At 40.3% G+C, this 24,558-nt stretch overlaps 1 protein-coding gene across 7 annotated transcripts in view; it reads right to left on the bottom strand.

Moving 5' to 3' along the window:
• KIZ (kizuna centrosomal protein) overlaps positions 1-24,558 on the bottom strand; it is a 120,106-nt gene that overhangs the window by 94,059 nt on the left and 1,489 nt on the right. For 2 of the 7 annotated variants that reach the window (XM_025399725.1, XM_025399726.1), the window contains exons 2-4: positions 19,789-19,851; positions 15,139-15,301; positions 5,937-6,026 (exon numbers count right to left, since the gene is read on the bottom strand). In XM_025399725.1, coding sequence (XP_025255510.1) covers positions 5,937-6,026; positions 15,139-15,301; positions 19,789-19,851 — 316 coding nt within the window. Of the gene's footprint in view, positions 1-5,936; positions 6,027-10,298; positions 10,343-15,138; positions 15,302-19,788; positions 19,852-24,558 lie in introns of all 7 variants that reach the window. The other 5 variants (XM_025399728.1, XM_025399730.1, XM_025399729.1 and 2 more) reach the window with 4 other exon arrangements.

The following is a 24,558-nucleotide window of genomic DNA, read 5'->3' as shown; positions in this document are numbered from 1 at the left end:
ACCTTTTTCCACTATCAAAAGGAGAAAAGAAACAGTGTTTCCCCACAAAATTTATCCTCTTCTTGTTAAATTGACTTATGTTTCTTTTCCCCTTCTCATCCACTTTTTTTCTTTTCCCCCTCATTCCACTACACGATAGGCACCTGTATCTGTGAATATAATTTTCTCATTTGTTAGAGCCTCTGTCACATAATACACTTCACAGAATCCTGCCACAGAGAAGAGCAAAGGAAGATAGCTGGCTAGCCAAATGTCTCCACAAAAGGTAAGTTTTAAAAATACTGTTTTTCTTTCCTTCTTGACTATGAGAGAGTAGCTAATCCCTTTAAAAAAAAGGCCCTCTCCCATCATTTTCCTAAGTAAATCCTTTCTCCCAGTAACTGAAAAGCAGACTGATGTATTTATGAAGACTCCAGACCACTCTCCCACTTACTAGCTATATGATTGAGAAATTAAGTTACTTAATTTATTTAAGCTCCCATTTCCTAATCTGTAAAATGGGTATTAAAATAGTTTTTATTTTGTAAGGTTGCTGTAACCAATGTGTATTTCTATATGCCTATATATATAAAGTCCTTAGAACAGTGCCTGAAAGACCTATGGGGGAGCTGTCCATCAGAGCCACATTCCCCACTAGGTCCTTGAAAGGCACCCCCAAAAGCAGGAGTGCAGAGTCCAAATGTCATCTGCCCTCGAACACCACATGAAACGGGGAGTACCTTCACTCAGAGAGCAGCTCTCCCCTCTTCCTCCTTTCAGGTGAGCAGGCCATCATCACTCACCAGGTGCAGGGTGCTGTGGGGTGGTGCGGCAGGGAAGAAGGGGCCAGGCCCCGCCATGTGGAAGCTTACTGTTGAGTGAGCTGGGAGAGAAGAGCATGTTCTACCCTCTCCTGAAAAAAACGTCTGCAGGTCTGCAGATGTAGTTTTAGGGCCAGGACTTGAAATACAATTTGTGTAATTCGAGTTAACTTCTAACTGTTTTCCGAATACAAACACATATAAATAAGAAATCAATATAAAAAGGTCCAGCTGAACACAGAGAGACTACTTTTTGACTTGTCATGGTTCTGTCTAAATCAAGTACAGTCAAAGCTTTGAGAATGGCAGAACTGAGGGCCACGTTCCCCGTGAAGGCAACTGCTCAGAGCTCCCATTTAGGGAGATTTTTGTGTTGTTTATAGTTGAGCAGTGATTCACGGGGGCTGCTGGTGAAGGCAGCACTGTGGGCTAGTAAGGATAAGAAATCGGGCTTACACAGAGAATTCTAAGGAATAACCTCTACCTCCTCCACCCACTGTTAGCAGGTGTGAGAGGTGTGAGAGAGCAGGCCCATATCCCTGGGCCCTCACCATCCCAGTACCTGCCCAGTGTCCTCCTGTAAGCACCTGTGCCTCTTGGCCCGAGCGTTTCTCTCAGCTGCTGTGTAGCACCAGAAGAGGAGCCAGGCGCAGCACTCTGGCAGTGGCAGACCTGGAGGGGAAACACCTCCCTTTCCTACTCCGCGAATGGGATATCCCCGAGGCATGCCCTATACAGTCATCCAAAGTTCCCCAGTGGGACTGAGCGCCAGGTGCTCTGAGTGATAACCCACTCAATCACACACTCTTACAGCCCACTTTCCCTTCCCCCTGCCATCTTCCCCTCTTTTCTATCTGTGCTTCCTGGGACCACCTCCCAAATGAACTACTTACACTCAAATCCTTGTGTTAGGGTCCTTCCCAGAGGATTCCAATTCAAGTCACTTGCTCTTTCATTAGAGACACTTCAGTATAGTTTTAGGATTCCTTTTCCCCCTTGCTGCAATATTTATTTCAATAAAGTTTCCCCTACACAAGGTATCTATCTGGTCCCTTTACTCCTTGGAGATGAGCCAGGTCCTACAGTGGCTGCCTTGGTCTCATGAATGGTGCTCAGATCCTGGAAACAGCATTCTATCTCATCTGGAATGGAAGAACCCTTTCCATCATCTCATACTGGGGTGTTGTCTTCTCTGTCACGTGCCTCTCCTGCAGTGGCACTACTCCTGGGAGTACCTCGGACACATGCTCAGATCCGTGGCTAAAGCCACTGCAGAGCTCATCCCTGCATACCAGGCACACAGCCACCTCCTGTGGCTGTGCAGGCTTTTTCCCTTCAAGTTCTTCTTCAGTTGAGCTGTAACGCATTTCTTCTGCCCAACAAAGCCAACAGAAACGGATGCTTCTTTTATTGCAAACATGGGCAGTTTAGGGGGCAGGTCCTCTGCTTGCCATGGCTCACCTGATTCAGCTCAAATACTACAGCACCAAGGAAGACCATTTCTTCCCTCAAGTCTAGGTAAAAATGTGGTACTTAAAGTTTTTATTTCACCAGGAATTTCTCCAACTTTTGAAGAGCTACCCATACTACCTTTTACCCATACTGCCTTAGAGGGCATTGTTGCAAGGTGGTTAATAGCACGGACGCTGAAGTCCAATGGTCTGGGTTTGAATATTGCCTCTGCCTGATTGTGTAGTTTTCGACGAGTTAACTAACTTTTCTGAGCATTACTATAAAATGGGGGCAACAATATCCTCTACTTCCAGGGTTGCTGAGAAGATACATATAAAGTGTTAATACAGCACCTGGCAAAGTAAAAGTGCGGTGATTATTACCCATTGTTACTACCAGTATTAAAAAGTGGGAATAACAACTTTGTAACCATTCTCCACCTGATCCTTGCAGAGAGGGTGACCACAGGGGAAGTGACGCTCCTCCACAAACCTTCAGCTCTGTGATGAAATTCCCTGATCCTCCACACCTATCCAGGCCTGATAGAGTATAATCAGTTTGCTTCTACTTCTAGTAGAATATATCTCACAGACTAATAGTTCAAAGAAACCGCACAACCCCCATCCCCAAATGTATACTCTCATTCAAAAATGCCGTCTCAATCTTTCTTGAGGACATACATTTTTATGTGTTTTTATGTATATTTTCTAGTCACTGTTCTTCAACCAGAAGAACATGCCTAGAAACAGAGTTTGCCCCCAAAATAAAAAATAACTATATATATATATAATAGAGGTGAAGAACTATTATAGTAAAATTTGTGAGGATTTGAGTGGGGCTTGAAATGTGCCTTTTTGGTAAGACACATTTTTTGTAAGCTAAGTAAATTCATAGTGGAAACAAGCATGGCAGATGAATAGACTATTAACCCTTCTAAGTGATGTATGATTCTAAAGAGCAGCCACTGGATGCAAGCAAACAATAGATGTCCTACACTAAAACTGAGCCAGGGTTTTACATTTATAAAATGGACACACACCACTTGATGACTTTTCTTGGCATCCACGTTACCGCCTATGGTTGAAAGCTGTACAGCCACTTAAAAAATATCTTTTTATAATTCAGAATGATCACCAATTTGATCGATCCTCTCCCCTTTATTAGTGTTTTCCACCTCAATGGCCATCCCCAATACAGGTCCTCCATTCTGTTAATTCTTCCTGTCTGAATGGAGCCTCATTTCCTCAGCTCCACATACTCCTCCCCAGGCTCATCCTGCACAGCACTGCCAGCCTCATCTTCCCGCAGCTGCACACATGGGATGTGACCGCTCTGCTCACAAGTCCTTCCTTCATTGGCCCCGACACACACACACACACACACATACACACACACAAATTCGAAGAGGAAATCTCAGTTCTTAGCCTGGTACCATAGTTTCAGGCACCAAATCCCACAAGGTAGCTTTCCAGGCTCATTTTCTGCCACTGACTGGCATCCTGCCCATCCTTCTATGCCAGCTCACACACCACCTCCTCCACCAGGCCTGGGGTTACTCAATTCATGGGAAGCAGGACCTTCTTTCTTCTCACTGCTCATGCTTGTCCCATGTGACTGGCACTTTATCACACACTATTCTGTGCCTTAGAAAGAACATTGCTTTGTGAGAAGCACTTTGAAGGTAAGAAAATTGTGGCATTTATAGAGTGGCCTACTGTGGCTTCTCAAACAGAATATATGCCTAACAACTACTTACTGATTCAACCAGTGACTGTACTATGCTTCGAAAGGCCCTGGGCCAATGACCAAGACCAATTCATACGACTGCCCAAAGAAGACGAGCTTGGATTTCCACTAAACAATAAGACATAACTCATATGATAAGGAATTGTTCAGGAATTATAGAAGGAGTCACTAAAGCATGATTTCGCTGAAATGCATTTACCTTTTAATTGGTTGAACATCAGTGGAAAATTAGAAAAGGCAAAATATAAATTTCTCAAAATGTTACCTAATCGATTCTTATACAGCCAATAGTCAAAGCTTTTAAGGAAATGACATCTTTCCATATAAATGAAAAGACTTCTAATTATTATATGTAAGATTTTAAGGGGTTGTCAACTGTATGTCTCTTGCCCTAATTTTAAATATGTCCTAAAAGGAGACTCCATAACTATATGCAAGGTAAAGAATCAGTGGGTAAGAAAAAAAAAGCTTCCGTTTTCCTGAAGTACCATTGACACTGCCGTGCTAAGAATATGTCTATCAAGAACAGCACAGAAAGAACTAACTGGCTTCTAGATTAAAACACATCAATTATTTCATGACCGAATGTCAAACAGAAAAACTGCTTGAATGCTTTAAAAGTCTATCACATCACACCACATTTGGCCTACACCGAATGGCATATTCATCATTTATCATTAAAGGCCTTTTTATATAGGTCAAGGTTGCTAGGGCTTGGTGTTTTGTATCTTACAGTTTAAAGAATGCTCTAAATTCTAGGGTTTTTTTTAAACTTTTTAATCTATGAGGAAGGAAAACGAAAACTTCCTATAAACTCAGATTAATGCCTGCTAATGCACGGAAGAAAGAAAAACTAAAACCTTCCTCCTACTATAAAAACAAAATAGTGTGGCCTCTGTTTCTTTTCTGATAAGAGTCTTAAATACCAAACAGTTAACTGCATAATAACATTTACTGGCAGCCAGGCAGCCTGCTTAGCAGATATATAAAGCAGGTAAAAGGAGAAAAAGTTAATTTCTTGGCTGAATGATTCCATCGGTAGCTATAGGGCAAACCTGAAAGTCTTTTAGTAAAGTAGCAGTTGATTCTTCTATCAATCTGTAGCACACATACTCTTCCAAGGAAAGCATTAAATATGAAAATCATATCCCGTTATCATCTGTTTCCAGCTTTCAGCCCAGTAAGCTTTTCTTAATGAATGCTGCAGCCTAAGGAACAAGCACGCTGTTGGCTTTTCTGAATAATGGAGTGATGCTACCATTTTTGCTTATTACAATATCGACTGGCTGAGGGGGTTTCACACATAGTCACAAGTGACTACTCTTGCCAGCATGCTCCAAGTTATTACAAGATGTTTTTAGACATTTCATCTAAAAGAGCTTTACTGCTTTTAGTGAAGAAAACATCTATGGTCTTGAACAGAATCATTTATATGGAGATAGGCGGGAGGATTAGAAGCCTGCATTACAGCAGATACACAGCAGAATTTATTTAAGTATTCCTTGCCGATCTTTTTGTCTATTGCTTAGATATGCAATCTGTTCTTTCCACTTTTTCTGTGCAAAGGTTAAAATGTACAGAATTATATATATTCACACAAATAAAAGAATCAAAATGCCATATTTTGTTTACTTTTCATTTAAAACACTTCTCAAACTAAGAAAAGAGCAGCTACAAGGCATGATTTAGAAAAATAATTTTACCTACTGACAACATTGAGGTTTTCTTTAGAGTCTATCCTTTCTTCCCAAAGTAACTCCCTTTCAGCAAACTTAATTAGACATTAAAGCAATATTCTGTAAGCAAAAATCTTTAATCACTTGAGGTTTAATCAAATGGATCTTTCTAATAAGATGATTTTATTTAAAACAATATCTTAAAATATAAACACTCCAGAACTCCTCTGTTAACAGAAAGGTTATCACTTTAGTTTATTACCTTTTCTCTGTCTTCATCTTTCAGTTCACCTTTTAGTCCCAGACTATCTTTTGAGAGTAGCATCTTCTTAATTTGAGTCTCATATTCAAGCTAAACATAAACAAAGTTTGATTTTGTGATAAATATTTTTACAACTAGCACCTGTCTGTATACTGCAGTCTTTACAACATACAGGGAACACTGAAGTAGAAAGTAAAAGCTGATGTTGCCACGAAATTCACCTTATCTTAGAAAATGAACAATTTTGCAAATAACACATATCGAAAGTTGAATTTTACAAAATGCCACAATTTTTAAATAAAATAAGATTTGATGGATTTTTACTTTCATCAACTTAGCGAATAAAATCTTTATATATATATACACACACACACATATATGTATACAGTTTGATACTTTATCACAAAAATTCAATTCCTTTATTATGAAAGTAACACATTAGACAGTGTTTCCTTTTAGAAGTTTTGCCCCAAACAAAAGAAAAAAAAATCAATCCTACTGATTTCTTATCTGTATGATATCTACAAAATATCATGATTCTGATCGTCACAGCAATTGAGTATACTTGCTAGATCATCAACTTAAAACAAATTCCATTTTCTATGAATAAAAATATACTGCAGACATCAATGATCAGAATCCAGTTTGCTCTGGCACTAATAACTATATAAAGATGTCTGCATCATTACCACACTATAATTGGTGAAAGTGATTCAATCTTAAAATGACTTTTTCTTAAAAGCAAGGCATAAAAAAGCACTTTGATTCAGTACGCTAGTAATTAAAGCCTTAAAAAAGTCATGGATTGTGGTCCGTCACAGATAAGTATCAGAACATTTTCTAAATTAGGCAGGTATGCACTGTAATTAGAAACACACCTATGAGATGATGAAATTGAAAGCTGTTTCCTTAGTTCTCTGATTGAACATAAAATAGGCCCGAGCTTTGTTCTGACACACAAAAAACGAATGGGCACTAATAACCAAACTGATTTGTTTCTCTCAAAATATTCTGAAAGGTATTATTAATATATGCTGTCTCATTGTTAGTAACAGTTAGGTATGGATTTTTTTTAACCAGCAGAGTACTATTAATATGATAGATGGCAGTAATTCTCTAAATAGATACCCAATTAAATGAAAATTTTATAAGGCCAGTACAAATGATAAAATAATAAACTAAGAATAGATAAAGCAATAACGAAGATACAATTTACGTCTCTGTTCCATATCTATTCCTTTGAACTTAGAGGTGTTTACATTTTAACCACAAGAGCTTTAAACAGATATCCCTTACAGATTCCAAGGGACAGTATCTCAAAAAAGAAATGGGGGATGAATTACAATACAAACATACAAGTTAAACAAAAATTCTTTCTTCCTATGACTACAAATGTTTTCTTACGCTCTTTGAGATCAATGAGCATTGTACCTGATTTCCTCATTATAGGATCATTTCAGAGCCATACCTTCCAAAGACAGAGCACTTTCTCAAAGAAATATGAGAGTTTTATTCAATTCATTTTGCTGAAGGAAAAAGGAAGTGATAACTGCATAAAGTCTTCCTAAAGAACAGAAAGAAGTATCTTTAAGAGCCCAATTTAGATTGCTCTCAATGCAACTGAAAAAGTCACTAAACTGTAGATACTCTTTTTCTAAACAATGCAAATAGAAATGGCACAATGAAGTTGCAGAGATACAATGATAAATTAATGATTGATACAGACTGTAAGCCTGCATCCCCTAGGACCATGGATTTCCATCAAAAAATGCTTTGTTCTCTTTTTTCTTTTTTTCCTTTTTGTTTTTATATACAACACCTGGTTATTATCCATGTCCTGAACACTGGAAAGCAGGAGTTTTCCACAGTGCTCTCCAGAGCCTACTTATGCACCAGTAACATCTCCTGGTCTGGAGCCCCTCTAGGGATAAATAATTCCCTTATCTTCCCAGCCCCAATCCGAGAAAACTGTTTTAATAAACCCAAGAGCACTGAGTTAATCCATCAGGTAACTTGTTCTGTCACCGTATTGCTTCACAGCATTGGCTTGATGCTGCCCACCTAAACTTAGTAGGACCTTCCCATTTACTTCCTCACTATGCACGAGTAATTTATTTCAGTGGAATTAATGAAATCTGTTAACAATGACTGGGGGCTGATGGAGGTTCTCGCAGAAGTTTCTGGTCTCTGGAATTTCTCTCCAAGCTCACAAACGTTTTCCATTACGTTACTTTCTGTATTTTCACTTCCATCAGTTTCCCTTCAATCACTTTACTGTTTGCCTGAGAGTGTCACAACTACCTTTTTTTTGCCACAGACTTCCTTTTTCATTGTTTTTCAGGGTTGCTCAGCTAATTCTCAAGTTACAGAATAAGTGAATAATTGAACTGAATTGACATTTAAAATCTGCTGGCCATGTCACCTCATATCAGAGTTGAGGAAATGGGTACAGAGAGTTACATAATGGGCTGATTTTATCCTCAGGTCAGTACGAGAGACGCGACTAAGATTCACAGTCTTTTGTCTTCTCTTCTCCTATTTTTTTCCAGTATCTGTGCTTCCTCTTAGATCGTGAACTTTTACCAAAGATATGGGGGAACGTTTATTTGTTCAACTAATGTATATTAACAGGCAAGACACTCTGGTTGATAAAAAATGGTATGTGCTACACACTTTGTCCTCCAGGGGCCTGAAGGTTGTGCCCTGCTCACAATGTCTGTCACAATCCTTAGTAGAAATCAAATCAGAGTTCAAAAGATGTGTTCTCAAATATTAGCCCCTTATAAGCATACATAACCTAATGACTGAATTTTCAAGGATAAACACATCTATTTTACTTTAATTTTTTTTTTTTTTTTTTTTTTTTTGAGACAAGGTCTTGCTCTGTCACCCAGGCTGGAGTGCAGTGGCATGATCACAGCTCACTGCCCTTCAACCTCCCAGGCTTAATAAATCTTCCTACCTCAGTTCGCCAATAGCTGGGACTAGAGCACATGCCACCACGTCTAGCTAACTTTTTCTATTTTTTTGCAGGTTCTCATCATGTTGTCCAGGCCTGGAGAATCACATCTTTAAATAATGACATTATATATTCAAAACCCCTCTGCTATTAAACAGAAATGCTAACTGGGAAGGTATAATAAAGAGTATCATCAATACCACATTAGTTCTCACATACTAGTTCATGGTCCATAACAGAATGAGATAAAAAATACGGAAGAATTAATTTCAGTCAAGGGGGAAGTCTCGATGCTTACTGAGTGCTTATTATGTGCCATATTCTGGGTCAGATACTGAGAGCACTGAAATAATAAGACAAGGAGCTCACAGTGAAGTGGGAAAACAGACATGTAAACAATTATAATACCATGAAGGAAGTGCTTACTGAGATAATTATGACACAGACCTAAGGCAGGGCAGGGGGAAAAAGGCCTTCTAATTGAAGGAGGTATGAGATAATGTGGTGCTTTCAAGGAAATGCAAATTGTTCAGCATGCTTAAAGTACTGTCATGATGTAAGACTGTGTGTGTGTGTGAGAGAGAGAGAGAGTGTGTGTGTACGTGTGCGGGAGATAAAGATGTAGAGAGACAGTGGGAAGATATGGGGGTGGAAGAGTTAGAGGATCTGGAAGAGACAGATTTGGGGGTAAGAGGCAAGGAGACAGGAATAGGAGAGTGGGGAGAGATAAGAGGGAGAAATGGGGATGGCAGGAGAAGATGGAAGGGGACAAATTAGGGAAAGATGGGGAGAAAAAATGTGCACATGTCTGTGTATTCGTGTGAGAGAGACAGAGAGAGAGAGAGAGAGAGAGAGAGTGTGTGTGTGCACATGTGTGTGCGCACGTGTTGGGAGGAGTAATAAGGGTGAGGCTGCTCTGTGCAGGCAGAGACCAGCGTCTGGACTTTGTCCTGAAAAGCCTTAGCCAGCATTTCAGGCCAAGGAGAGACCTAACCAGATGAAGACTCTTGTGCCTGCTATGGGGATCCTCCCTGAATGCCCTGACATGTCAGCCCCATGCCTGGCAATACTGCCATGAGGGAGGCTAAGGCAGATGCTGTTCTACACACGTCCCTGGGGCTTTTCTGGTCACTCCTAAGTTCTGGAATCTGGGGCTCCATGCCTAAGGCTTCTCAGAACCTGGGAAGGCTGCTCTGGGGAGCGTTTGGTTAATTCCCTACCACCTACAACCTTGCCCATCAGTACTCAATCAGTGCTGCTTAGGAGCTGCTGGACACATATCCCAAATGTGCAAACCACTTGCCAGAAGTTCCCTGTAGGATTCGGCGCTGGGCTGACTATGGTAGGTGGCTTAATCCCCCCTTGCCTACTGATATTCCTTATCTCCCAAATAAACCACTTACTGTCAAATCCCTGTTCTCCAGGTCTACTTCAGGGAGAACCCAACCTGAGACAAGGATAATGGGCACCTGAGTGAAACTGCTTTAAGTTAGGACCAACTAGGGCCCCTTTTGCAAAAGCAACTAATACAGGGAGCAGGGGGGCGGAATGAGGGAGAGGAGGGCACACTCCTCACAGCATTAATACTAATATTTACATTCTTAGGTTTTTTTAAATTTATTTTATTATTATTAATTTTTTTTGGAGAGACAGGGTCTTGCTCTGTCACCAGGGCTAGACTGCAGTGCCACCATCATAGCTCACTATAGCCTCAACCTCCTGGGCTCAAATGATCCTCTCCCCATCTCAGATTCCTGAGCAGCTGAGACTACTGGTGCAGACCCCCAGAGTTGGCTAATTTTTAAATCTTTTGTGCAGATGGGGTCTCACTATGTTGCCCAGGCTGGTCTCGAATTCCTGGCCTTAAGTGATCCTCCCACCTCAGCCTCCTAAAGCACTGGGATTACAAGCATGAGCCACCATGCCCACACCTAATATTTACATTTTTGAACTGTTTATTCAGCCCCTTTATCCAACTGACAAGTAGCAACATAGATATAACACTATATTTTCAAAACTACATAACACATCAATATCTTTTAAAAGCCCTAAAAATTATTATAGGCCTCCAAATAAAGTATTATGAGTCATAAAACCAGTTGACAGTGTTTTCAGCAATTCGCTCATTTTAAGAGATTTTAACATTATATAATGAACTGGGCCCAGCCCACCTCTACAAAGTGGGAGAAACTCACTTGGTATCAATTTGGGCAAAATCCCCACTTCTCTCACACTGCTTCACTTGGTTTCACTTTCTGGAATTCTACCAAGTTGAAGCTCATGTGTATTAACTGCAGTCTGTTCAAGGTGAAATACCTGTGGCATTTTGGGGTGTGTGGGCAATGCATTGTGAACACCTTTCTCCTAAGACTTATGTGAGGTCAATTAAGAAAGGAGGTGAAGATCTGATACCTGGATGGGCAGCATTAAGAGGAGACAAGTGGTTCTGGCACACCTGGGCCACCACTGGACACTGGCCCAAAAGGAAGAAGCAGAAAGAAATGGGAAAACACCAGAGACAAACATCCCCTATGTTGAACCTCAGCTCACTGCACAGCCTGCTGAAGAAGGTGGGATTACTGGTGGGGTCTCTGACATTGCTATCTGGGTTCGTAGGCACACAACAAACATTGGCTTTGGACCTAGGGTGACTGTCAAAGTCCAGTTCTCCATGGAACTCACATCCTTCCCGAGTGTCGTGCCATGATTTGGCCTTTTATGCTACTAGAAGAATTTTTTTTTAAAGGCATTCCTCATCCAAAATTCAAAAAAGGAATACCTACATAATTTTTGAACCATATTTATTAATAGAGCTTTTCATATTCCTATCTAGTTTGTCACGTTAAAATGGTCCCCCATGTTGACAGTCTTTAGTAGCTCATACAAGTTTTTATATAACATATCCTATTTTATATAACGAATGCTCTCAATATAAAAAAACTTTAAAAGATGATTCTTCCCTTCAAATTCCTTCCTCTCAAATTTGGCCATAATAAGAAATCAACAATTAAATGAAGCCTTAATATGAAAATCAGCAGAAATTTTCTATTTTTCCTTTATTTTATTGGGAAGACAAAATTCCCTCCTTTGCCCATCACTTTCATTTTCTCCGTGAAATCTTTGAAAAGTGGTTTACAACATTGATACTGACAACTTTTTTTGAACTTTAAACATTTTTCACGAATACTAAAATAAAAAAATGGGGAGCTAAAACTTGCTATTGCCTGAGCACATTTAACCTGAGCACATATATCTTGGTTTCTAAATACCCCTCGCCATTAAAAAGAACCACAGCTCCTTGGATAGGAGTCTAATTCCATATCTGAGGGAGAAAAAATGTGAGGTGAACCTGGAATATCTTGTTATGCCCCAGATCAAAGAAGGCTCAGAATTAAGGGGGTTATGTCAAAAGGACACAGGAGGCAATCTAGAGAGACTCCCACTGGCCAAATATAAGACAATAAAATGACAACAAGAATAATTACTGTAATTGATAACATACTAGTAAATAGAAATTCACAAGTCCATCATAACATTAAAAAAAAAAAAAGGGGGTCTATGGCCATACCACCCTGAACACGCTTGCTCTCATCTGATCTTGAAGGCTAAGCAGGGTTGGGCCTTTTTCATACTTGGATGGGAGACTCCTGAGAATACCAGGTGCTGCTGTAGGCTAAAAAAAAAGGGGGGGGGGTGGTGAAAGAAAGAAAATAGGGAAAACGCTCTTTGTTATAGAGGAAAGCCAGTTAACAGAAGATACAATAAAACAGAAAATCACCATTTTTCAAAACCTCCACTAGAAATAACTGGTTCAGGCAAGGCTCATCTATGGGTCCTAAAACGATTAGGTAAAAGGATATTGAGGAACACAATATTCCCATGATGCCAACTCATCACTCCACAGATTAGTTACTAACATGCAAAGGGGAAAAAAATGTACCTTACAATAGAGACAACTAGAGATCATCATCTTAACCAACGGGTCAAAGTCAGCCTTACCCAGGGGCCACCTGACATCATGGGCCTCCTGATGGGATGCAGTTGGAAGTATAACCTCAGCTGTAACTGTTTAAATTAAAATTAATTAAAATTGGCAAAATTAAAAATACAGTCTTCAGTGTCACAAACCACATTTTAAGTGCTCAATAGCCATATATGAGCAGTAGCTGTATTAGATAGCATCAGTATATATACAGAACATTGCCATCACTGCAGAAAATTCTACTGGACAGTGCTTGTATAGACCACATTTCCAGACCACAGGAAATACAGGGGATGCTGTGCAAGTTAAATGATGCCTTAGATTCAGAATGTGGATCATTCTACAAGCAGATGAACTGCCTTTTCAAAACAGCCAATTACATGGGGAAAAAAAAGGAGGAATGGTAGGAGACTAAATTCAATTAAAAGAGACAAAAAAGGCACAATAATCAGTAACGCAAAAAACAATATGTGAGCCCTAGTTGGCTCCTGGTCTGGAAAAATAAGTTACTTTTTGGGAGAAGTGGGAAAATGCAAATATGAGCTGAATATTAAATAATATTATGTATGGGTGCAGTGGCTCAAACCTGTAATTCCAGCACTCTGGGAGGCCAAGTCAGGAGAATTGCTTGAGACCACGAGTTCAAGACCAGCCTGGGCAACATAGACCTCATCTCTATAAAAACTAAAAAATTAGCCAGGCATGGTAGTGCACACCTATAGTCCCAGCTTAAGGCTGAGGAAGGAGGCTTGCTTGAGCCTAGAAGGTTGAGGCTACCATAAGCCATGATCACGCCACTGCACTTCAGCCTGGATGACAGGGTGAGGCCCTGTCTCAAAAAACAAAATATTATGAAATCATTTTTAATCTTCTTAGATGTGATAATGGTATGATTATGTAGGAGACTGCCCCTGCATTTAGGAGATCCATGCTCAAATGCTTAGGAAAGAAATGTCATAACGCCTGCAGCAGACTTTCAATGGCTCAGAGAAAAGAAAAAAAATATACAAAGCAAATACAACAAGATATTTAAAACTATTGCATCTAAATGGAGAATTATGAGTGTTCATCACAATAATTATGTTAACTCTTCTGTGTATCTGATAATTTCACAATAAAAGGCTGAAGAAAAACTGCAGGGCAAAAGAAAAAAAAAAAGGTAGGGGGGCTCAGTAGCAGGCTAGCAGGCAGAATACTGAATTCAACTCCTCCTGTGATCAATGTTAAGGTGGGTTAAATTGGACAACACCTGACCAGTGGAAATGGTGAGGATAAAGGCCTAGCTCCTGGCCCTCCACACTTGGCCTAATTTGTGGAGCAGCAGGTAGCCAAGCAGCAGCAGGTAGCCAAGCACCTGCACTTCAAGGGGAAAAAGGTGCCAGAACAAGAGAGGGCTGCAAGGGCAGTTACTCTGGGTCACACAGTCCAGGAGCATGAAGGTAAACTCCTCGGGGACAGTTCTATCTTTACTGCTGTCCCAATGCACTGTTTGCCAGAGAGGGGCCCCGACCACAGAAAAAGAACCCTTTCAAGACAGAATCAGTTTCTAGAGGGAACCCCAATGCTGCTCAAATTCAGTCATTCAGCCAACAAATACCATGCGTTACACCGTGCCAGGTACTGGCTAGTGATCTTGCCTGTGTTACAGATATCCCATTGATTCCTCAACTAAAGAAGAATCTTGGAAAATGTAGTTTCAAGTTCTCTGATAAAATTTAGCCATACAGTAATTCACAGAAAAAGCTGATACTTAATCCTAAGTATGAACAACTAAGCATTAGTGACTACCACTGATCTGAAAATTACTACTCATTATTTCTCATTTTAGCAAAAAAAAGATTAAAAACAAAACATAAACCTGGGGTGTGCACCTGTAATCTCAGCTACTCGAGTGGCACGCAGCTACATGGGGTGTGCACCTGTAATCTTAGCTACTCGGGTGGTACACAGCTACATGGCATGTGCACCTGTAATCTCAGCTACTCGGGAGGTACACAGCTATATGAGGTGTGCATCTGTAATCTCAGCTACTCGGGAGGTACACAGCTACATGGGGTGTACACCTGTAATTTCAGCTACTCAGAAGGTACACAGCTACATGGGGTGTGCATCTGTAATCCCAGCTACTCAGGAGGTTGAGACAGGAGGACTGCTTAAGTCCAGGAGTTCAAGTCCAGCCTGGGTAACACATTGAGGCCCCATCTTGAAAAAATAAATAAATAAATAAACAAAATAAAACATAGTAAAAAACAGGAAGTCACCTTCAGTTTTTGAAGCTTCTCTGTATTTGTGGTGAAGTGTACAACATGAGCTTGGACACGCTCAAATCGCTTTAAATATTCTTGGTTTCGAGTACGAGCCTTCTTTTCAGATTCACATATTTCCTTCAGATAATTCTTTAGTTTTACATATTTCAGCTTAACTCTAGAAAATTAAAAGCAGTTTTAAAACAATGGACTAGACTTGGACAAATCTAAGAAAGAGAATTTTCTTTATCAAAATTGTTAATGAGACAATGTATTCTAAGATATTTTACCCAAACCACTAAAACCCAAAGGACAAAATGCATATACACATTTTTGGAGAGAGAAAATTAATGCAGTACCACTGAGCTATCATATCGGTTTCCTCTAAGCACAACTCCCCTGAGAAATATATACAAGACCACATTCTAACATTCACACAGTAAAGATTTCTATGGACTTATTTCTCAAAATTAAATGTGATTTCAAGAGTCGTGTCTATGTGGACATGTTTGACGAATGGCTCACTAAGATTCTTATACACAACAATTTCAAAAATAACTGCTCATAAGGAATTAAATCAAACTACAAATCACAATCCATAAAATTAAGAAATTTTAAAATGTTAAAATACCAAAAGCTCTCATTTAGATAACACAAACATACTTGTTAGAAATTGCAACAATATAATTCACTATTAAAACATTTTATAGGACCGGGCGCGGTGGCTCAAGCCTGTAATCCCAGCACTTTGGGAGGCCGAGGCGGGCGGATCACAAGGTCAGGAGATCGAGACCACCCTGGTTAACACACTGAAACCCCGTCTCTACTAAAAATACAAAAAATTAGCCAGGCGTGGTGGCGGGCACCTGTAGTCCCAGCTACTCAGGAGACTGAGGCAGGAGAATGGTGTGAACCCAGGAGGCGGAGGTTGCAGTGAGCCGAGATCATGCCACTGCACTCCAGCCTGGGAGACAGAGCCAGACTTTGTCTCAAAAAAAAAAAAAAAAAAAACATTTTATAATAATATATGGACTGTAACTACTCCAACTGTGAAAAAACCTTTAAGACTCTTATCCAAAGTATAACAGCAAAAACATACTCTGCATTCCAATTTTTCTGTACATACAAAGACATATGGGATAGTTCAAGTTGTGCAGTCGATTTTTCTCATGGTACCAACGCCGTTAATCCTAACTCTTCTTCCCTGTTATACAGCATTTCAACTGTTGGCTCAATAAATTATTCAACATTCTTTCATCAAACAAAAATAAATTTTAAAATGACAAAAATATTCAAAACATTTTTTGAATATTTGTTTGAATCAAAACAAAGATTTGCAAAGATGTTGGAGATGTCCAAAGTTGTTTAACAACAATTTTCAAGAAAGTCTTTATCGTGTTAATAATTCCATGCTTTGACCATGGTTGGCTGTCTTCATTTTTCTTTCTGAATAAAAACTGAAGACTGGTCTTATTGCTGCCCGTGTCTCTGCATTTTTGACGAGAGTAACTGTAATGGAGGTAGAACCTAACATACTGTCGTTCACACTCAGGCACTCAGTAAAGCTGCTGCTGGTGGTGTCTACATGGAGTGGGTACAACTGTACCATGCCTCTCCATCCAAATTCTAGTTCCATTCCAGCTAGCACATTAACCTTCAAAGCTGACCACATGACTGAGTAACTCATCTACCCATGCAATCATCCATATATTCAGCACTCCAAAGATAAAAGTCTTTCAGCTAAGGTCAACAAAGAAAACAATGAAATAAGTAAATATGGGATGAATGCCATGAGGGAAACTAAAAAGGACTTCTAGACACTGGGCAACCTGACCTAGCTGAAAGGGCCAGGGAGGTCTTCCCAGTGGAAATAATTTTCAGCTAAGACCTGAAAGATGGGTCGGGCACAGGGATTCACGCTTGTAATCCCAGCATTTTGGGAGGCCAAGGTGGGTGGGTCACCTGAGGTCTGGAGTTTGAGACCAGCCTAGCCAGAATGGTGAAACACTACCTCTACTAAAAATACAAAACTTGGCCGGGTGTGGTGGTGTGTGTCTGTAATCCCAGCTACTCAGGAGGCTGAGGCAGAAGAATTGCTTGAACCCGGGAGGCAGAGGCTGCAGTGAGCTGAGATCACACCACTGCACTCCAGCCTGGGCAACAGAGCAAGACCCTGTCTCTGAACAAAAAAAAAAAAAAAAAAAGACCTGAAAGATGAATGAGAGTTAATCAAAATTGATGAAGTCAAAAATGAAAAGATGAGGGGAAAACATTCCAAGTGGGGGAAACAGCATGTCAGAAAGCTCAAAGGCAAAACATAGGAAAAAGAATGTTGATGAAATTGTAATAAATAATAATTGGCTCCAGATCAGACACTGCTTTAAGGCTTTGTATGAATCTTGTTGAGTTCTCACAACTATCATTATTCCCATTTGACAGAAGAAGAAATGGAGGCACCAAATGTTGGAGTAATTGCCCCAAGGTCACTGGCTTAGAGCTGGTGAAGCTCAGATGGAACTGAAGCACCTAACCACAGGCCTAGAAGTTTATACTACATTACAAAACATCCCGTCATGCTTAAGAGCCTGACGTTTCAGTCAGTGTCAAATCTTAGGGAGAAGCTGGAGAGAGATGGTTATAATGTAAATTTAAAAGGGTGCAGATAACAGTGGGTCTGGTGGGCTGCTGGATGAGACACCTCTTGTGCCCACCTCACACCTCCTGGCCCGACCTTTTTTCTACCAGCCACAATCGCCATAGCCGCCACAGCCTACTGCATGCATGCGGAATAACCTGAGAGCATCTGCCTCTGCCTCAGCTGCACTTGGCATCTCAGGGCCACCGTTCTGAGTTTGCAGCACGGAAAAGCCTAGATGTGTGAAGGAGTTACCTCCACCTGGGGCCACACTTACCAGTGGGGGTCAGGAACCGGTAGGAGTACAGCCCCCTCTCCTTTCGCAGGAGTAGACACTGTGCAGAGCAGAAGGGTAGTCTACACTGCTCCTCTGAAGGCTCCTCTGAAGGTCTGGAGCGACTAAAGCCCCAGGTGCTCACTGCAGTGAACAGCTCTTATTTTGGTCTGCCCAGCCATGCTCTCCAATTTTAGGTGACCACCTTGTCAAATAAATTACCACCTATACACAGATCCTCGTCTCAGACTCTGCCTTCTGGCAGGTACTAGGTGGAGGCAGCCTTGTTTGGATTTTCTTCTACAGGCAATCTAAGCAAGCCTATTTTTAGTAAATCATATCCTCTGTCTTCCAGGAAACAGTAAGAGGCTGGCAAAGCAGCAGCAGCTCAGTGAAATGACAGTTTGGTAAAAGTGTCCATCCTTTTCTCGCACTTGCCCCTCCCACCACCAGAAGGCCAGGAGGCTTCCCAAGAACAGACTGCATGAAACGTCTACACACAATCTTCTGCCCTTTAGCCATGGGCTAGAAAAATGGCAGCTGCCAAGGATCCCCTTAGACTTGGGCCCACTCTTGAGGCCACAGCATCCACAATGCTGGCTATTTCTTTCGCACACAAAACAACTGATTTCTTGTCTCTTTCAGAGTTACCAGAGACATATGGCTGTCTACCTCAACTGGAAGGTCTGGAAGTACACTAAATCTTAAAACTAAAGAACAATTTTGAAGACAAGAGAAAGGACTGACCTAATAGGTAATCTGACTTTAAAGGATTCTTGGCCTCTCTCTCTTCTGGATGAGATCTTTTCATTTCTCACTTATAGTGTGACATTGATAAATTACAAATTGAATGCTATCAAAGCCAGAAGTTCTTCACATGAATAATTTAAGAGGTAATGCCATACTTTTGGCTTAAGGATAAAGTTCAGTTTTTATAAAATAGAAATTAAAATATTTAAAATCTGCTCTTAATAGTGGAGGAAGAAACCTAAAAAGGATAATATGTACAATATATTATTCACTACTTATAATTTTAATAGTCATTCTCACATACCCATGAACAAATGAGATACCAGGTAACCATGCCTACAGTAGTACACTGAAAGATCAACTGCAGTAATTATGTCTTCATCATCACACAAGCTCAATGTGTTTAAACTGCAACCAAAAAGATAAGGCTATGAAATAAAACAAATACAAAATAATGAAAATAACATATTTTGATCTCATATCGATTTTAACCAAATGTATTTGATAGTAATTATATTAAACTGTACTGTTTATTTCAAATTATTACACACTAAAAATAAGAGAATGGTGAGAGTACTCCAACTAGGCCGGGCATGGTGGCTCACTGCTGTAATCCCAGCATTTTGGGAGACAGAAGCGTGGGAATCACTTGAGGTCAGGAGTTCAAGACCAGCCTGGCCAGCATGGTGAAACTCAGTCTCTACTAAAAATAGAAAAATTAGCTGGTGTGGTGGCACGCACCTGTAATCCCAGGTATCCCAGCTACTTGTGAGGCTAAAGCAGGAGAACTGCTTGAACCCAGGAGGCAGAGGTTACAATGAGCCGAGATCACACCACTGCACTCCAGCCTGGGCAAAACAGCAAGACTCCATCTCAAAAAAACAAAACAAAACAAAACCAAAAAACCAGTACTCTAACTACAATATTTAGGGCATAACATTAGAGTTAAATTTTTGATTAATATATGGAATCTGGCTTGAAAACGGTTCCCACTGTCGTCTCTTACCTGCATGTATCAGACTGATTATATTCATAAAGTTTCTTTTCCAGGTCCAATCTCTTCTTTTCACTATAATAAAAAACATTTTATAAGCAATTACACTGATAAGTAATAGGGAGTTGGATTTAGACCATGCTTTTCTTCGAAATCATGTCTTTGTTACAAGGTGTTGATTAGAGGTCAAAAAACCCCCAAATACCAAATCACACCTTTGTGAGAATGCTTCTCTGGTCTAAGAAGCAGAAAATGACAGATGCATCTAAAGCAAATGACACAAAAGTACGCAGCAGTCACCAGGGAAATCTAAAAAACAAAATGAACACCAATAAGAGACAAAAGAATAAAATCCACAAAGTAAACAGGGAAATGCAATAGGAAAAGTCTGGGAAGCAGGTGCCTTCATTTAGCAAGTATTTCCTGAGTGCCTATGAAGACCCAGGTACTGTTCTAGGCCTGGAGACTAACATGGTGAACTAGCCAGCCAAGACCCCTGCTCTCAGAGAGTTGACATTGTAGGGAGAAGGACAGATAATAATAAACAAGATAAGTATATAAAATGTAATGTGGCCAGACTTCTCTGAGTCGCCGGCATTTCAGTGATGGGGTCCCATTAGATCTTGAGTACAGACTGAAGACTGGTGGCTTGCTCTGCTTTCAACCAGACAAGCCTGGGCACAGCCAAGTGGATGAGCCAGAGAAAGGCCTCTGAAAAGTAAACCCGGCCTCACTTACATCTGATGAAGACCAGGTCTTCTAAGACTATCATTTCAAATTTGGAGGGATTTCTTTTTATAACTCTGTAATGGTGCCACTATTTGTCACAGGTTGCTGTTTTCCTGGAGCTACTACCAGTAAAGACTGAACCTGTGCTGTTCAGGTGAGTGCTAGCAGTAAGCTAAGGAGAAAGCCTGTCTTACCCCACAACCAGCCTGGGCAAGGGCGAGGTGGAACTGGGCAGCAGAGGAAGCAGAGGCAGCCAAAACCAGGGGGCTGAGAGGTAAAACTGATGAAGCCATTCAGTCCCAAGAAGAGTGCCTAGGAGGATTAGCCACAGAGGGTTCCATTTGAGCACTACTATTTTGCTTCAATCCCACCTAACTGAAGCTAAATTGCTAATCTAAATTAACATTAAGTAAGGCAAAGAAAGAAACCACATAATATCCTATGCAAGCGAAGAATCCTAAACAAAAGGCTGTGAAATAAAGATAAGGACTCCAACAGAGGTGATCTCAGGTTGGCTTCCTGAGGGAAAGGGGCTGGCCCCATGTTTCATTTGCGAGCTCTTATCAGTTTCTATATTTCTTCAGATAGTTATTTTCCTTAGAAAAAAAAAAAAAAAAGATCATCCCAAAAGTCACTGTTAGCTACATTACAGGTTAAATAAGTTCATTTCCTTTGCATAATGTTAAATGGAAACTACTATTTAACCAAAATTCATTTAATGGGAAAACAGGGTCCAAAATCCAGACACAGAATCTTCACTTGGGGAACACAACCCCAGGGTTGGGGTATGCCTATGTTAAAAAGGAAAAAAAAAGATTAAAAGGAAAAAAAAATTACAAAAACACACATTTTTAACTAATAGCATCACAGATCTTTACTTTCTCACTAGTAAGAGTGAACTTAGAAGTGAAGGAAAAATAGCATAATTGCTTCCACATTTGAAATTTTTATTAGTTACCATTCGCCCCCCACAGTTTCACGATCAATTGGGTACTTAGTTTATACAGAATGAATGACTGGATAGTGTGAGCAACTTGTCATTAAATTACAAGGACAGGAAGGCCTCTAAATACATCTATGACCCTGTGCCCAGACGTAGTGCTTTATTTCTGTTGTATTCCTAAAAAAGCATGACTGCAGTCTGGTAATGAGACACCATCAGATATATTCAGCTTGAGGGTCACCCTCTAGAATGAAAGCTGTACTCTATGAACTTGTCAGGAACGTGAAAGACAGGGAAAGACGGAGGAATCGTTCCAGATGTGGGGAGACAGAAGAGACATGGCAGCCAAATGCAAGCAGGGTACCCAAGTGAGCCACTGGACCAGGGGGAAAAAAAGGGAGCATCGTTAAGATAGCTGGTGAAATATGATGGGGTCTGTGGACTGGGTTCACCACTAGGAGGGCTGTATGGTGTGATTATGTATAAGAACATCCTTGGTTTCTGGAAAGACACATTGAAGATTTTAGGAGTGATGGGGCATCATATAGGCACTTCTCAAATAGATCAGAAAAGGCTAATGGTTTCAGAGAGACATTTAAATAGATACACAACAGATATCTCAGTGTCAAAAATCTAATAAAATGTTAATAGTTGAGGGATCTGGGTGACAGGAACACTGGAGGTCTTTGTCCTACATTTGCAATTTTTTTGTAAGCTAGAACTTACTTTATATATATATTTTATATAATATATATTTATATATTTTATATACTTTATATATATTACTTTATATTATATATATATATATATGTATATGTATATGTATTTTTTTTTAGGCAGAGTCTCGCTCTGTTGCCCAGACTGGAGTGCAGTGGCACAATCTCGGCTCACTGCAACCTCTCCCTCCTGGGTTTAAGGGATTCTGCTTCAGCTTCCCAAGTAACTGGGATTACAGGTGTGCACCACCACACCCAGCTAATTTTTGTATTTTTAGTAGAGACAGGGTTTTGCCACATTGGCCAGGCTGGTCTCAAACTCCTGACCTCAGGTGATCCGCCCACCTCTGCCTCTCAAAGTGCTGGGATTACAGGTGTGAGCCTCCACGCCCAGCCACTTTAAATTGATTTCTAAAATTCACCTGTGACCTCTAGTGAAAAAGGACCACAGTCACGTTGGAAATCCATCACCTCCCAAGCAGCAAGTTCTTCTTAGTAATGAATGTAAAATTTACTTGTAAAACATCTTCAGCAGATGCAGACATTGCTGCTCACACTTCTCTATCACAACACTTCATACCCTGACAATCAAACTCCTCTTGGCTTTCTCTCCCAGGCAAAACGGTGCTAATCGTGTTTACTCTTCTTCACAGGCCTATTTTCTAGCCCCTCATCCACACTGCAGCACCTTTGAATGCTGAGTCCTCCATGTCTTTTTAAAATTTAATACTAAAAACCAGGTATTTGCCTCAACGAAAAGCCTTTCCATGGCTTGCAATTCCTACATATTAAATCTCTATTTCAGAATCTTTGAAACCCCCATCCCTGGGATGCTTACCCACAGTTCATGTTTTCAGTCACCCCTCACTTGGACCTTTCAGTTTTACACAGCTAAGTGATCCTTAGCTAGCTGAGTTTTCTACTTTTAAGCCACTTGTTATTCTGTTTTTGTCTCGATACCACAATTCTATACCATCTTCAGCTTACTCCACTAATATCTCAGTGTCAGTTTCTAGACTATTATGATATCTTACTCTGAATCAATATAGGCACTGAAAAAACCGCGGCTGGCTAATGGGCCCTTTTAAAAGGATGTTTTTATATAACCGTAAGAGCCAATTCCACTCATAAGTTTCTGCCATGCTTGTGGGTGTTATACACACTGTAACAAGTCACTCCATTAGATTCTTTTATAGATTCAATTATTGACTTCCACCACAATGCAGAGAAAACACTGTATACATATAGGAAAACATTCAGACGATAAAATTACATCTACGTATAGCTACAGTTAAGATGACTTGGGCTAGAAATATGTTGGTTATTTGACCAGCTAACATTGCAATGACCACCTCTAAAAGGGCTAAGAGGGAGTTTTGGTTTTTTTTTTGTCTCCCACTTCCCAGAAGTTTCTGGATTGATAAAGCAGCTGTGACTACCTAGGGTTGCAACCTACGAAATGACTCAGGAATTTTAGGAGACAGTGGTATCTGTGATCACTGGGATGGTTTGTGTTTGTTTGCTTAAAAAGGTACATCCAAGGCCGGGTGCAGTGGCTCACACCTGTAATCCCAACACTTTGGAAGGCAGAGGCAGGCAGATTACCTGAGGTCAGGGGTTCGAGATCAGCCTGGCAAACATGAGGAAACCCCATCTCCACTAAAAATACAAAAATTAGCTGGGGTTGGTGGTGTACACCTGTAATCCCAGCTACTTGGGAGGCTGAGGCAGGACAATCGCTTGAACCTGTGAGGCGGGGGTTGCAGTGAGCCGAGATTATGCCATTGCACTCTAGCCTGGGCAATAGAGACTATGTCTCAAACAAACAAACAAACAAACAAAAAGGTACATCCAAACACTCAAATTGGATACAGACAATAATATTCTTTACACATTGCTTTGCAAAACTACAGCTTTCGGCTTTTTTTTTCTTGTTTTACTTTAAGGCCCATTATACTAGCAAAGAGAAAAAGAAAAAATCTGCAGCCTTACTTTGCATATTAGTCAAGCCTCCTCATTCCTGGTGAAGAACCAAGGTTCAGAGAGGTGGAGCAACCTGCTCAAGGTCACACAATTGTTCGCGGACTAGAATCCAGGTTTTGATGTTTCTACTGGAGCCTTTTCTGTATCTAGAATTATTTGCCTCTGTAACTGTGTGCAATGTGCATTAACCTGAGTTAATTATAAATTCTTAAAATGAAAAATGAACACACACAGCAACAGATTTGTACTGACTTAAAAATAAAACAAACCTCCAAATGCAGAACCATGAACAGGCTATAAAATTTGACTCAAATTCCTTATATATTTTCAACAGCCTCACCTTGTTTAATAATTAAAGGAATAAGTGTTAATCATAAAGTACATAATCATTATACAGTTATTGTGCCATAA

This window comes from Theropithecus gelada, chromosome 10, assembly GCF_003255815.1.
Source record: "Theropithecus gelada isolate Dixy chromosome 10, Tgel_1.0, whole genome shotgun sequence".
Taxonomy (NCBI): Eukaryota; Metazoa; Chordata; class Mammalia; order Primates; family Cercopithecidae; genus Theropithecus; species Theropithecus gelada.
This window is presented reverse-complemented; position numbering and strand designations above follow the sequence as displayed.